At 37.5% G+C, this 15974-nt stretch overlaps 1 protein-coding gene across 1 annotated transcript in view; it reads left to right on the plus strand.

The window, feature by feature from the left end:
- The window catches only part of galnt2 (UDP-N-acetyl-alpha-D-galactosamine:polypeptide N-acetylgalactosaminyltransferase 2), a 66571-nt gene that overhangs the window by 25150 nt on the left and 25447 nt on the right, over positions 1 to 15974 (plus strand). The window contains exon 2 of the mRNA XM_008405798.3: positions 10941 to 11025. Coding sequence (XP_008404020.1) covers positions 10941 to 11025 — 85 coding nt within the window. The remainder of the gene's footprint in view (positions 1 to 10940; positions 11026 to 15974) is intronic.

Raw genomic sequence — 15974 nt, forward strand, 5'->3', positions numbered from 1 at the left:
TTTTAAATTTTCTGCCAAAGGGGGAAAAGTCACAGTTGGATGCTGCAGGTTCAGAACCGTATGGAGCGAAATGAGGGCAAACGCCAGCAGCCTTAATCTGCCTCCTCCGCCCCTCCACATAACCTCGCCGTCCCACTGCGCAACGACTCCCCACTTAGGGCTGTTTTCGAGGCCTTGTTTCCTCCAACAAGCTTCTTTTCTCCGCTTTCATCTCTCCAGTTAAGCCGCTGCCAGAAGATGCTCTTATAGCGTGTTCTCTGCGTGTTTGTGGGCCTGAAGACAGAGCTGTGATTAAAAAGGAGGAAAAAATATGACTTGTTCCCAGGTTCTTTCTTTTCTTGTTCAAGCAAATTTCAGCAAGAGCTGGAAGCGATCAGATCACCGCGGGGAGCCTGGAGCATGGATATTAACCAGGGCTCACTGAACGCTCGCAGCTGATTCACTCACAGAGACAGAGCAGTCGCGTTATTTTGCTGAAAATGCATCCCGCTCTAACTCTGTTGTTCCTGCGCTCGCGTTTCGTAGGACAGTACGGATGCGTTCACACCAGCCCAGTTTAGTCCACTTAAGCAGAACTCTAGTTTGTTCACTAGAAAGTCCAGTTCGCTTGTGGAGGTTTGAATGCTAAACCAAACTCTGATGCAGAATAATAAAGCAAACTCTGGTCTGCCGAAAAACCTAGGTCTATGTTCGATTAAGGTGAACTCAGGTGCAAGTTCAGCTTAATTGCATTCTGGGTAAATGCAACCAAAGCAAACACGCTACTCTAGTACTGAAGGGAGAAATGGCTTGTGCTGTTTTGTGAACGACAAAACCTCCATTTCAAATCTGACGTCGCTCAATTTTTGTTTACATTTTGTGTCGTGTTTTCTTCAGAGATTTTCATGTTGTTTTCTTCAGTGGTTCTTGGTGCAGCGCCCCCATAGGCGAGGAGGGGAACAAGCTTTTCAGTCAGTTTGGTTAGATGACACAATGCAGTGTGAAAATGTAACAAATTTTGAATTTTGGTCCCGATGGAACTGAGTGTTCCAGACTATCAGATGTGAAAACACAAAGCATAAAGACTGAAGGTCAGGATCAGCATTTGATACGTCAGAGGTTTGGTGATTTTTCCCTCTTATCTATGTTGTCAGTGCCCTTCGGACTTATTGGCACCTCTCGTAAAAATGTGTAAAACCTCTTGAAAATATCTTCAGCGTTTGTTGCTGCAACATGCTTTCACACTGACACGTTTAGGAAACTCCAGGCTTTAACTGGAGCAGATTTTATTTTCCTACAGAATGATCTTTGCTACAATTAACAGTTCCATCAAAAAAAGCAAAAAAAACAAAAAAACAATTGCAGTTTTTTTTTTTATTTTGCTTTTATTTTCTTTAAGTAACGTGAGTTTTGACATCTGTTAACACATGGCATCTTTTTTTCATGTGCAATGAAAGTACAGAGGCACTTTTTCCGTAGCTACTCATAAAAATGGGTAATGGGAGAGAACATGCTGTCCAAGAAAGGCAGATTGGTGGTAATCGTTAAGTTGGAGAATAGTTACTAGAACGTAACTATTCGCCAGTATTTGATCATTTATTCAGTCAGAGTTATAAAAAGTTTAGGAGAAGCCTTTTTCTGAGGGAGAAGAAGAAAGGGCTGCAGACTCTGGAAATATTTAAAAATCTTCTTTGTTGTAGTTGTCTTACTCAATGCTTGCATTTCAGCAGACTCTTTCAATTTGCAGTAGAAACATTATTGTGCAAACATTACTTTAAGTATATTAATTTCTTTGAGAAAGTTCTGTGAACGTAAACATTAGTCTACATTGTTTGACCAATTATGCTTCTTTGGACATGTTAGGACAGATCAAAAACCTGTTTACTACATTTTGTGCACAAAATCATTCCAGATTTTTGTCTGGTCAATTTTGCCTGTTTTGATCTCCTTCCAGAATGAGCTGTTTTAGGGCGCCTTCTCACTTTAAGTCAAAATAAGCTGCTGCTGGCAACACCCTCCAACTCAACGTTTACACTCTCACGTGGAAATGGCTGAAAACAGATGCACAAACACACAACACATACAGCACATTATACAATCATCTTTTCTGAATTGTAATTCGACAACAAAGCATTTGTCCTTTCCAGCAGCTGTTGTACTGAGGTAAAACCAGCTGATCAAATGTGCTGGAGTTCCATTTGGGTTGCTAGGTAACAGGGCTGGGCTAGGCTGAGGTTGCTAGGTAACGGCACAGTGCCCATGGAATGTGACTTTGTTTTTTTGTCTTTGTCTATTATTTAGATTTTGTACATCACAGATAAACTTGATTAAACTAATTGGAACATCAGTGGGGAAAGAATTAAAAATATATTAGTGAAATTGGATAATTACTCAAAATCAGGTCTGGCATGTTGGACATAATTCAACCATTTGGACCAATAGTTTTCCAATTTAACTCCAGTTCCCAAAAAACATTAAGTCATTGCCAAAATATGGCTGATGTTTTTATGTGTGTGTTTTTTAATGTTTGGGCAAAATGTGAATTTTGCAGAGTAGGTCTGTTTTGGTAGGAAGTGTCTGTAAGGAATTATCTGAATTTAATGATTACGTTCGGGCAATAGCAGGAGAGAACATTTGATTTCTGTAGATTGGTCTTGAATTGGCCGGGTTACGGGGGGTTGATGGCTGTTAAAAGGATCCGTTTTCCACGCTGCTACCGGAGGCGGCTGATGGCTGTTTCTGCTGTGGTGGAAAGTCATTTCTGCTGCGTTTTTGATGTTTACCCCAGCAGGCAGGCTGGTTAAACACATCCTCCTTTCAGTTCAAGTGGCGAGGAGAAAAACAAAACATACACGTCTTGCTTTAAGAAGCCTTTTCTCAGGAAAGCTGTGGTTTGATTCACAGATTTGTGACTGCGCTTTGAGAGACTGTGAGATTTTTCCTCTTCTCACTCCGCCGGGAAGTCAAAGTTGGCCTGAGGCTGGATATCATATCTGTCTGCATATGGGGACTTCAGCAGGACAGATGCTGGAAGTCGTCAGGACTTGAACCTCAGTGGAGGAGATAAAGAACCGGATCAGAACCAGCGCTGAGCCTCCAGGAGGAAGCCTTCAACAGATGGCGTTTCCCTCTGTGGGCTTTAGTTATTATTAACACATATGACACAATAAACAGGACTAGCATCTTCATGCAGCATATTGCAGCAAATGTAATGATGCCGATGTATTAATGAAGCGTATTTAAAGCGTAACCATTTGCTGGTTGTCATGGACTACTTTTAATGTTTGTACAGTGGCTAAAAACAATTTATTTGACTAATTCAAGCTCCAGAACTGCCTTGAAGTGCTTCAGACCTGGTTACACGGCTCTTTCATTAAACAGCTATACAATAGTTTTCTTTCCAGATGAAGAAAATAATTTGTTTGTTTGAATTTTTACATGAAGCCGTACAACTAATCAGAGTATAATTAAAAAGTTCATATATTCCACTAATTCAGTTCAAAAAGGAAAACTTTTATAATAGATTATATAAATTCATTATTCAGTTATATTTCAAGAATTTATGACTGCTTGTCTGATTGCTATGCTTTACAGCTAATAAAAACAAAAACAATTTTTTTTTCAGGAAATCTGAATATTACATAAAGCTTATAGAAAAGTTAGATTTAAAAATAATTCACATTATGGGGATGATATGTCCTACACTACCACTGTAGGGCAATGACCGCTTCCCCAAAATGCCATTCCTTAAAGAAGCTGGCTGTTCAGGATGCTGAAAGTTTAGTGGAAGGAAAAAATGTGGGGGAAAAAAGGAACAGAGAAAGGTGAAGCAAAACTGGTTCTCAGTAGCTTGGGTTTGGTTCACAATTCACTGACTAAAGGACTAAAGGAAACAGAAAAAGCCCCTTTTAGACAATAATCCACGTTTTTATGCAAAAATTTAATAGAGAAAGAATGAATTACAACATCTGTTCAAATACGCTCATATTTTTCTATTCACAATTCAAAAACGGGTTATACGTTTATGAATTTGGTTGTTTTGCTTTATTTCTCATCTTTTTGGTGGGTAATATTCCAGAACAATTTTGGTTCTTAAATGAAAAAAAAAAGTGCAATTCCCATTTTTTTTCTCCGTTTAGACATTTGCAAACATGTCCAAATGTAATTTTCTAGCATTAGCGGACACCTGTGTCCACAAGGTCATCGTCGTAACCTGACAGTTTATCTGCTGCCTGTTTGTCTTTTGCTGCTGTTGTGATGGATTTAATCTACAGAAAAAATCCCATCACTTGCACAACTTGTCCTGTCACACATGATGTAATCTGATTTAATCCGATTTGTTTTGGTTGAATGGGAATGCTCAGTAGCCATATACAGTTTGTCTGACTAAACTGAAGACGTTTAGTCAGTTGGGTGAAATTGAGTCTTTAGTCAGAGGCTCCTTCAAATCCGCTGTGATACAGACTGCTACGGGAGATGTATCCTGCCAACAACCATCACTGTCTAATAACTATCTGAAGAATTTGAATTGATATGAATTACAATAACATTTAATTTCCCTTTGGGATCAAATATATTTTTTGATGGGCAGTTTTGATGGCAGCATGGTGACATCACAATCCATTTTATTGTTGGCTTTGGTTGTTTTATTTCTGTTTTGTTTGTTGTTTTTGGTTGCTGTGTTTTATTGTGGATATTTAAAATGCCTTCCAGTTCCAGTGTGTAGTATTTGCTTTAAATTGAAGTTCATATATGCCATCAGTAATGTGAAAATGGTTTCAAAACACTATTGTTTATCGCAGTTATTATCGGGACAATTTACCGTCCAGCAAAATGTATCATAGCCACTATTCTGTTCTGTCTGCAGGCGCTGTCTGTCGCTGGTGAACTCTTGACTCGTATCTGCTGTAATCTATCAGCGGATGTGATCAGATTAGAGTGGATTATTCTGATTATTGGAAGCTCAGATAAGACAAGTCGACAAACAAACCCGCAGACAGTTATCTGGGATGTTGAGCGTATCAACCCTCACCTGCGCAAAAGTAGTTGTAAAAAAATATTCCTGGATCTGTGTGTTGTGCTGTTCATTCACTCGGCAAACAAAAAGGCTTAGACATTTAATTTGGTTACAGTCGACCTGAAACGGGAGGGATTTCTGACTTATGAGTGCATCTTCAATATTATTATTTCCTATTACATTTCTTATTAAATCGGTTGTCTTCTCATGTCTTTCAGTTCTCTACCCCATTAAATTTGAAAAACTCTACAATTGATTTTTCTCCGTTGGCCTACATGAATTTTCTTCTTCTTTTTGCGTCGAACCAACACCAAAGCACAGAGATGAACAAACACCTCAGAGATGGAATAAAGAAACAGGCAGAAAAACAAACCAGTGTCAACTGGAGAAAAAAAGAGGTAGGAAAACAGAGAATAAAGGCCAAAAATGTGCAAAACATTTCAAATGAGGGTCAGAGTTCTTGGCCACAGACGTTAACACTGGGGTCAAAGTTCAGTTTTTATAAAGGCTCACTTTAAAAATACTGGGAGAGATCTGATTTTATACTTGCACACTGGTGTGCACTGCAAAAACACAAACTCTTACCAAATATTTTTGGTCTAGTTTCCAGTGCAAATATCTCAGTTCACTTTAAAAAGACAAAACTAACTTGCAAGTAACTTTTCAGTAAGATACAAGAACTTGTTTTAAAACAATATTTCCTTAATTTTCATGACAAAGTACTTATTCTGTTGGCAGATTATTTCATTTATAACATGGGAAAATGGTATTATAATCTGCCAATTGGACAAGTATTTTTTTCATCAGTATCAAATAATTATTTACCTAAAACAAGCTCCTAAATCTTGCTGTATAGTTAGTTGTAAGTTAGTTTTGTCTTATTGTGGGTATATTTAGTTATTTCCTCTAGAAACTAGACAAAAAAATACTTGATACCATTTTGTATTTTTGCAGTTTAAGGCACAAGTAAAGATGAGCAAACACTGATTTGAATCTTCACTAACACATACATAAATAAAAGGTATTTTCTAATCTACCAGTTTGCTTTTTCACCCAAGCTCTAAAATTGTACTTCTATTTATGTTTGCTTTGGCAGCAAAAATCTAGTACAAATAGGGTTTTATGGATTTGGATTTGTCCTTGCACAAATACTAAGCCTTATTTTCAATGTGTGTGTGTGCGTGTGTGTGTGTTTAAATCAGTCCAAATGTGTAAATGAAGTGAGAGGGTTATTTTATTTGCCTTTATGGGCCGTGACCATCTGTGAGATTGCAGACCCACCGTAGATAGCGGAGCGAGACAACAGAGAGCAGAAACGTAGAAAAAGACAAACAGTAACTGTTAGATGTTGGGGTGGAAAGAGAGATGAGGATTAAAAGTACACCAAGCTTAATTGTGAGCTGGACAGCAGCAGCGATTCCTCAGCCAGGACTGCAGAGAAGCAGCACAGAGAGGTATTTTTTTCAGATTTCAGCAGATCGTCTTTGTCCTGTCTTAAACTCCATCGGCTCTGAATAGCTGAAAAAAAAAAAGCATCCCCCACAGCATCATGCTGTCATCACCGAATGTTAATGTTAATTTCAAGACGTTGCTCCCAAAGACGATACGGCTGAAAAACTTATCACAAGTTAAGTGTTTCATACCGTTTGACATTGATAATTGTTGATCGGTTTTTTGTTTGTTTGGCTAAAATCTTTCCTCTGCCTACGTCTGGGTTCTGGATCAGAGTTTAGTGAATATTCTATAAAAGGAATATTAAATAATAAAACTGAGCAGAGGTTTTACATATAAAAGTACCAGAAAAGCTGTTTTTGATACTAATTTGATATTCACATCAAATGACACAAATGGTACAACACAGTAAGAATATAACATATCTTCTTATTCTTTACATTGCTACAATCTATTCTTTCTGAATGGAAGTGTATTCACTTTTTTTAATAGAAATGTTATGTTTTCTTTGTTCCAACACTTAAAAGAATATATAAAAAAAAATTTTAATTCTTTTTTACTTGGTCATAAAATAAATTTAATGTATTAGGTATTTTGTCTAATAGGTGTTCCTAAAAAACATGTAAGTTTTGTGGTTCATTTATTAGAAGACAAGTACAAATGCTGTATTTTCAGGTTTTTGTTAGTCTATCCCATAAAGTCCTAGTAAAATCCACTGAGATTTACAGTGGCAATATCAATGTCGAGGTTTAGAGAGCGGCAGCCAATATTTGCATAATTCCCCTGGCTGTTAACGTAACATTTGGACCTCATATCTTTTTCTGATTACTTAAGCACTAATAAAATATTAGAAATGGCATTAGGGACCATTATTGGTTGTTAAGATTAGCAACAGCTGAGGAAACATTTATTTTAAGAAATAAGCAAAAACATAAATTTGGAGACAGTCAGGTTTGTTTGTTTTTTTCCTGCTTTTAACGCCAGGAGACAAAAATGATGAGAATCTAAGCTCTTACTGACCCACTTCTGACGGAAAGTAAACACAGCAGGGTGCCGTAAGTCCAAATAAAACAACTTTTACTGTTTAACTGTTTGTCTTTTTGTTAGAGCTTCGTGTTAGTCAGGCTTATTGTTTCAGAGGCAGATGAGGGCTGGACCGCTCATGTGATGCCCGTGATAAAAAATTACTTTTTTGCATCTGCTCCTTGTTTTTGCCCCTTTAAATCAGGATTCAATCAGCATTATTTACTGCATCCAGATGTTGGTGAAGCACTGCATTTTTTTCCCTTCATCCCCTCATGTGTTGTGTCCTGTTCTCCGCGTTGAGCTACAGTTCCCCGCAAACTGCGCTCACAAAAAAAGCACGATCTGCTTTGTATTGCAGCGTTTTTCTCTAGCTGGATGTGTTTTTTTTTTTTTATTAGTGTCGTTGCGTTAACAGAATCCAGTGATTACAGGAGTCAAACTGCTGCGACTCCTGAGCCGCCTCATCCCATTAGGCTTCGCTTCCCCAGTCAAACTGATGCTAGCGTGACGCTCTGGGAGTCGATTGAGGTTTTTAATGTGCAGCGGTTTTGCTTCTGGATTGCAGGTCTGACTGAAGGCAGGCCGTACGTCGCAGCAGGAGGAGTAAATAATTAATTTGAAATGGCTGAACGCCATTTAGCTGCATCACTCGCAGGGTCGCGGGTGTTAATGCTGCAGGCTTGTTTTCACGCAGTCATCATATACTGACAATCACCAAGAGCAGAGTTAATGTTGTTAGTCACAGCTTGGCGTTTCCTTCTATATATGGGGAAAAGGCTCGTAACTCATGCTTCTTAACTGGAAACGTGATGCATGCAGGTTTTTACCTCTCTCTCTTCTAACTTAGAGGTGGTAAAGATCTTCTATAAAGTCGTACACCATTTATCCTGGACATCTAGCGAATGTTAGCTTTGCACTTTGATGCAAAGAGTTCATGCATCTTGAAGGATGTTTTAATGAGAATCGGTGTTTCTGTAACAGAGGTTCAGTGTGGAGTTTCCTGTGTAGTTTGGCTGGGCTGTGGGCTGGGAAGCTGCCAGGGATTTAAAGAGACGGATCGGCTTTTGGAGGAACAAAGGGAAACTTGAGCAGGGCCGAAACTATTTGTGATTAATCAATTATTGAAATAATTGTCAGCTAATTTAGTAATCAATTAATCATTAGGTGGAGTACACAAGTTTTTTGGTGGAAAATCCCAACTTATTCAGAACAGTAATTAAGCCAAAATTGTACAAAGCATATATACATTTCACTTTTAAGACAAAAACCGTCTTTGTCTGTAAATATGTTTTATCCAAAACTCCTCCAGTGGTATTTTTAGCTTCAACCAGTTCAGATTGACTAAAGGAATTTTTGAACAGGTAAAACAAGCAAAACTAATAATTATTTTTTTTTAAATGCAGTTTTTTTTTTTAGCATTTTTAATTTAATACATTTTTTGGCCTACCAGTAGTTTAATCTTCCTGGTTTTGACGCCCAGGGCAAAAATCTTTGGACACCACTGGTGTAAGCCATAATACTTACAATAGTGGAGAACAGGATATTTTAATTTGTTAAAACTTATTATTGCACTATTGTCACCACTCACGACTACGTTAGGAGACTTTTCACTGGTTTAATACTCATAGCTGTGAACGTTAAGCACCAGCTGTAATGCTTTAAAGCAAGATAGTTTTGTAGAAAGTTAACTTCTTATCTGCAGCTTTTGTAGTGTTTGTCCTGTTTTACCCTTTCAAAATGGCTGAATCTGGCAAACACTAACAGCTTTAATTTCCATCCCACGCTGAGCCTTTACCATCTGACTGACTCATCTTTTCTAAACACTCAGAGTCATTATGTTTGTGTAAACTTTTTGATGTATGGTTGTTTTGAATTGTGTTCCCACACTTTGTAAATGTGGCGGTTTTGGACAGAGTGGGCTCTGGCTCTTTCCACAGAATGGGAAATAAAATAACTCTGACACAGAATCCAAATGATGAAGCGCTTCTCTTTTTTTTCTCCCTTGCTGGTGTTGGAAAGACCTAAAAAATGATGAAACTGAATAAAGAGAAGAAAATAATTTCTCAGAGGTGGAAGTAAATGCCTGCTGAGTGCTGCAGTGGTGGCATTTAATCGTCCTGTAGCAGTAAAAAGTAAAAGAATGGATCAATAAGACATTTGAAAGAGGGTGAAGGTGAAAATGAACTACTGGGTTAAAAAAAAAGAGTTGAACAGCAGTTTTATTAAACTGAGTGCATCAAGATTGAACTGGGAATGAATGGTACTAATTGCTCTGCTTATCGATCCACTGGGTTTTAATGTGCATGCAAAGATGGATGACTCAGTAATGGTGGATGGTAAAGACAAAGGCAAAGGTGTCTTGTTGTATAATTCAGTGAAGGATTATCTGAAACATAATGATGTCTGGATTTTTAAGGATTTTAACGCGTTTCCGTGACAGCATTAAACCATAAATGAGGTGAAATCTAACAGATTTACTGTCTAAGGGGTAGATAGCTGAAGTGATGACAGAATGGGATAATTTATTTTTAATTATAGTCTATAAACACATATTTATGTGTAGCCCTCTTTTGTTCATCTCAGTGCTCTGTAGTTCATGACAAACTACAGAGCAACATCTCCCAATGAGCAGTAAGCAGCAGTTTGTCAAATTAAACATAGCTAAAATGGACAACCTTATTAATGTTAACAAGTTAAAAATATATACAAAACATGGCAAAATTACTCATGAAACACTGAGTAAACACATGATTACATTTGTCTAAAATATATGTTAAATATCCATCCATCCATCCATTTTCTTACACCCTTTTTCCCTCAGTGGGGTCGGGAGGTGCTGGTGCCCATCTCCAGCCAACGTTTCGGGCGAGAGGCAGGGTACACCCTGGACAGGTCGCCAGTCTGTCGCAGGGCAACACAGAGACACACAGGACACACAACCATGCACACACACACTCACACCTAGGGGCAATTTGGAGAGGCCAATTAACCTGACAGTCATGTTTTTGGACTGTGAGAGGAAACCGGAGTACCCGGAGAAAACTCACGCATGCACAGGGAGAACATGCAAACTCCATGCAGAAAGACCCCAGGCTGGGAATCGAACCCAGAACCTTCTTGCTGCAAGGCAACAGCTCTACCAACTGCGCCACTGTGCAGCCTAACTATGTTATGTTAAATATGTGATTCTAATATAAACCACAGTTACAACAGAAACAAAAAAAAAGGGGGAGGAGCCGTCAGTTACCGGTTGCTATGGTAACCACCAACTGCCAAGAGCAGCGTGCCAGAACGTAAAGCGCCAATAAATGTCTGGAGAAAACAACTTGACTAAACAAAATACATTCAAAGGATAAACACATTTTTGACAAAATTCACATCGGTTTAAAAAGAGAGCGTTGCAACTGACATTTGAAGGCAAAACTAAATATCTAAGTGGAAATGTCTGTTTTGTGTTTGCTTTCAGGATGAATGGGGCTCCAGTTACTCGTCCAGCCGGGGAAAATATCACAGCGATGAAAAGGCGCACACCATCGACGCTCTGCCTCCAGGTGGGACGACACACCTCCTCTTACGACCTCACCTCAATGCAGACCGAGAGAAAACTGAGCAAGAGGAAAAACCTGTCGAGCTATTTACACAATGGTTATTACTTTCTTAGATTAAAAAAAAAATAATGTAATTTTCAGCATCAGTTGAAGGGAACAGTCTGGGTTGAGCCCAATTGTAATTTCTCTAAACCTCTTTGTCCTTGCACTTTGAAATGTTGGTGATCATCTTATTATGTAAAATCCATCTTGATTAGCTGCAGGTTTTGGAGCAATCTGATGAAGGTGAAGCTGAGGAAAACATTTGTTTCCACCTATATTTCCTTCATGATTTTATCCAAGTAAGGCTCAGTTTAAATGAATGTTGTAGCTTCGGTTGAAGCCTAAAGAGGTTTTATACAATTTTCTTTTCTCCACACAGTTAAATAACAAAGAATTGTGTCACAAATTGAAAGGGTGTGTTGGCAGGATGCTGTTCAATAGCTGGCATCCATCATGATTTATATTATTTATATATCATTTACATGTTTTTTTATGTCCAGGATGTTAAATTTCAACTGGGAATTGCTACACATTCTTGAATATTTGTTGTTTGTTTCAAGAAACGAATACAATTCTCTCAATATTACACCACATTTCTCAATATTTTCATGTCCAGGTATTTTTATTTGCTGGATGCAAGTCATAATTATTTATTTTCTAAGCATGAGAGTGCCTCTAGTTTGTGATGAGACTGATGTAGACAGAATTAAAGCCACCCTGTGATCTCCAGGACTCTCACAATTGTGCAATTGTTGCTGGATAGCATGATATTTGGAAAACCTAATTTCAGCATGAGGGGAATCATGAGGCTAGTTTCTTTTTTTCCTCTGCTGCTTTCCTGACTATTTCGCCACAGTTCCCCCATGTGTGTCATGCTTTCATTTGAATGTTTCCTCATTGGTTACAGATTTTTCTTCTATCAACATGAGAGATTTTGGTGCACAAAACTTCTCATATCACTATTAGTTTCAGTCCTGCTATAATGGAGAAAACATGCCCTAAAATAATTTTTATTAGTCAAGCTGTGACTGAATTTATTTGCTAACCACATGAGCTGTGTGGTTAAATAGAAGGCTATAGTTAACTAAAATGCTCTGTAGAATGTTGACCATCAGTAACTCACAGGTGTGTATTGGCTAAAATAATAAATAATAATATTAATGTTAGTTATAGTGATGTCAATAGCACGTGGCTTTCACTATGGTGTTGACAACTAACATTTACTTAGTTGATTCAGAAAGTTAAGTTTAGCATTTATATTAAAATGTGCTAGAAAGGCTACTTTGCATTAAAATGCTATAATTAGCATGAGGGCTATCACCAACATGATGACCTCCAGTAACGTACTCCATACAAACACTGGATAAGCTAAAATGAGCTAAAATGCTAAGGTTAGCATGTGGGCTATGACCAGGATGTTGACTAACATTGACTTACTCCAGCTAGTATGCATACATAGCTACAATTAGCCACAATGCTAAGGCTAACTACAATATTGTCAGTTAAATGTGGAGAATCACAAGCATGTTGACAGTCATTAACTTATTCCATTTAGTGTGTAAAAGCTAAAAATGTTTAAATGAAAAGGTCAGATAAAACGTTTTCAGTAGCATACAGCCCATTTCCAGCATGTTGACTAACATTCAATTACTCCATTCAGCTTTTAAAGCTTAACTTTTACATGAAAGTTAGTTAAAATGTTAATGTTAGCTTAAGTGAAAGTATGTAGGCCATCGCTATGATGTTGTCTGACATTGACTTCGTCCATTTAATAAGCAAACTGTTGTCTAAGCTAAATTAGTGAAAATGTGATAAAAAAAAAACTTTCCTTTCCATCACTAGCATGTTGACTAACATTGACTTACTCCATTCAGCATGTGAGCCTTAACTTTTACATTAAAAGTAGCTAAAATGCTGATGTTAGCTTAAATGCTACCAGTATGTCACTATGATGTTTACATGAACTTACGCCAATCACATACAAACATTATAAGATAAATTTAGCAAAGATGCTGGCAGTAGCATGTGAGTTATCACCATCATACTGACTAACATGATATGCTAAACTTAGCTATTATTTCAAAAATTAGCTAAGATGCTTATTTTAGATAAAAAGGTAATAATGTCAGAAAGCATTGCGTATCCAACCTGACCTGGGAAGCATTATAATATCGTATATTTTGGTGTATTGTAGAACTGAGAGTAACAGCTGGAGAACATGGCTGATTGATCATCTCTCATTACCACTTAGACTCAGCGCCACAGTCGTCTGTTCGCATCCCTCACACAACTGAGACCTGCAGCTGCCGAACACTTTCATCTCACCCAACCGTAGAAATCAGGACATTTCAACTTCAGGGAGACTTCACGCTCGAATTTGTTACACGTATAACTTTCAACAGCAACTCAACTAAAAATGCAGAGATAAGCAGAGAGAAACGGAGGAAGAGAAGGGACTGGAAATGGCGTCTGAAGATTAAAAGATGAAAAGATTAGGAGGTGAAAGATGTAAAGATGTAAAGATGGAGCATTTTCCTCATGTTATTCTTAAATGTGTCGCTCTGGAAGTCGTAATGCACTTAAAGTCCTGACATTAAAATATTTAAAGCAGATTAATGAACCAAACCAGCATAGTTAGGGTGTCATAATTTTTGAAAATCCAGTTTCCTGAATGGCTTATCATCTTTACTCAGTGTAAGCTGAGTAGCTTTTTTTGGTTCTCACACACTTCACATAAATGTTTAATGGGATTCAGGTTAATGCTTAGTTAAAGGTTAATGCTTGCTTTTCGAAACCCAGACCAATATTTGTGTAATGTACTGCAGACATGAGGGAAACTTAACCCATTTCATACTTAAACGGTTCGTTGACCTTCTTTATTACAATCTCTCACTTATGTGAACTTTGGCTTCATTTCATTGAGGTGAACTTTGACCTACCCCTTCTACACCTTCATTGTTTTCTTTTTCAGCTTTTTTGTTGTGTGTGTGTGCATAGTGAGTTATGCAATAAGAAATATACTGCTCATGTCTTACCAATCCCAAATTGACACTGAAGTCGTTGGTTATGACATCATCATATGTTTGTGTCCCTAAATGTCTGCGAGGTGCCACAGTGTTTCCCACTTGTAAATAATAATTATTACTTTAGAACGATGGCTGCAACAAGATAATCATCTATGAGTATTATGATGTATAAAACCAGAAGCCATCTGTTTTCTTCCTAGGCTCCATTGCTTTGTAATTTTTAGCTGATTCTGGCCCAGATGTTCGTCAGAAAGTTCTTTATGAACCAGGTCTCCAAATACCTTCCTGGACAGAAAGGAGTGATGCAGCTGTGATGCAACATCTGGTCCCTTTAATGGAGCCTTGAATGATGAATGTTCTCTGTAAAGACTACATTTTATCATACACACATTAAATATGAAGACAGAAGTTTAATTTATCTTTTACTGTGTGTTAGAAGCAAGTTGTTCATCTGAGATCAGGACTTGTTGAAATTCAGAGGTTTAAATGAAGCCTCACACTTGTAGTGCAGCCCATAATTCAATATTTTATCATAATTTTTCACATGCTGATGCAAGAACCTGACTTGGCACAGATGTTTTGGGGGGAAAAAAAAGTTAGATACTGAAAATCTCTAAATGGTGACCATTTTTCAAGACGCTGCCATGGTCAGCAAGGAAAAATTAGTTTTGCTCTAAAACTAGTTGTGCTGCCATATGGAGATCTGAAACCTCTGATTAAAGAAACAAATTTTAGTTTAGCATCAAAAGGATTGAACTTTAACAGTAAAACAAATTCTGAGGTAAATCAGTGAAATGTTCTGACCCGACATTTTTGGGAAGCTAATTTTTAGCTTCACTTACCATACTCGGGTCTGATTCCAGTAAAAATTTAATTCATAAAAACCATTATCTGGATGATTCTCAAGACTCTGGAGAAAATATTCCGTGGACTGATGAGACAAAAGGTTTTTATCCTGTTACATCAGGCATTAAACGAACATCTTTTCTAAAAATAACGCTATGAGAATCTCCAGCCATCAGTCACTGACCTTTAAACTCATTTAGATTACACAGCACTCCAGCAGGTTCACCTCTGATTGGCTAAAATAAGATAAAATGAAGGTTTTAGAGTGGCCTAGTCAATGTCTGGACCTCAACCAAACTGAGATGCTGTGGCATCACCCTAATCAGGTCGGTTTTGCTTTAAACGCCCGAATTTGGCTGAAATAAAGCAGTTTTGCAAAGCAGAGTAGGTCAGAGTTACTCCAGTTCCAGTGATGTGAGAAACTCATCGACACAAACACTTGATGCAATTGTTGCTGCCAAGGATGGAAGATTGTTTTCACATAGAGAGCCATGTTGGTTTTGACAGCTTTCCCCTTAATAAATTAATTCATCACTTCAAAACTGCTTTTTCTGTTCATGCAGATTATCTTTGTTTGATATTAAAATGTGTCTAACTTGTAAAAACTGAACATTATTGTCCATTTATTCTGATGGACTGCAGGTTTTTAATCTGTCAGTATTTATTTAGTTATCAGTATTAGACAAAAATGTGTACCGTATGTTTCGGACTATAAGCCGCTACTTTTTTCCTACACTTTGAACCAAGCGGCTTAAAACCTTTATGACTTTAGAGCTGCAACAATTAATTTAGTAATCGATTATTCTATTGGTTATTCCGATGATTAATCAGATTTTTAAAAGTTGATACATTTTGCAGATTTTTCATTTAACCACTAAAGCCTTTGCTTTATACAACATTAGAAAAAACATTTGGATATGCACATAAATAATTAAACTCTTTTTTAAAATAGGAAAATAAACATTTTATTCCCTAAAAGACAATAACAGCATTCCTGCGGTGAATGTTTGATCATTTGTAGCTAAGAATGCATCTAAA

Source organism: Poecilia reticulata, chromosome 3 (genome assembly GCF_904066995.2).
Source record: "Poecilia reticulata chromosome 3, P_reticulata-male-v2, whole genome shotgun sequence".
NCBI classification, from domain to species: Eukaryota; Metazoa; Chordata; class Actinopteri; order Cyprinodontiformes; family Poeciliidae; genus Poecilia; species Poecilia reticulata.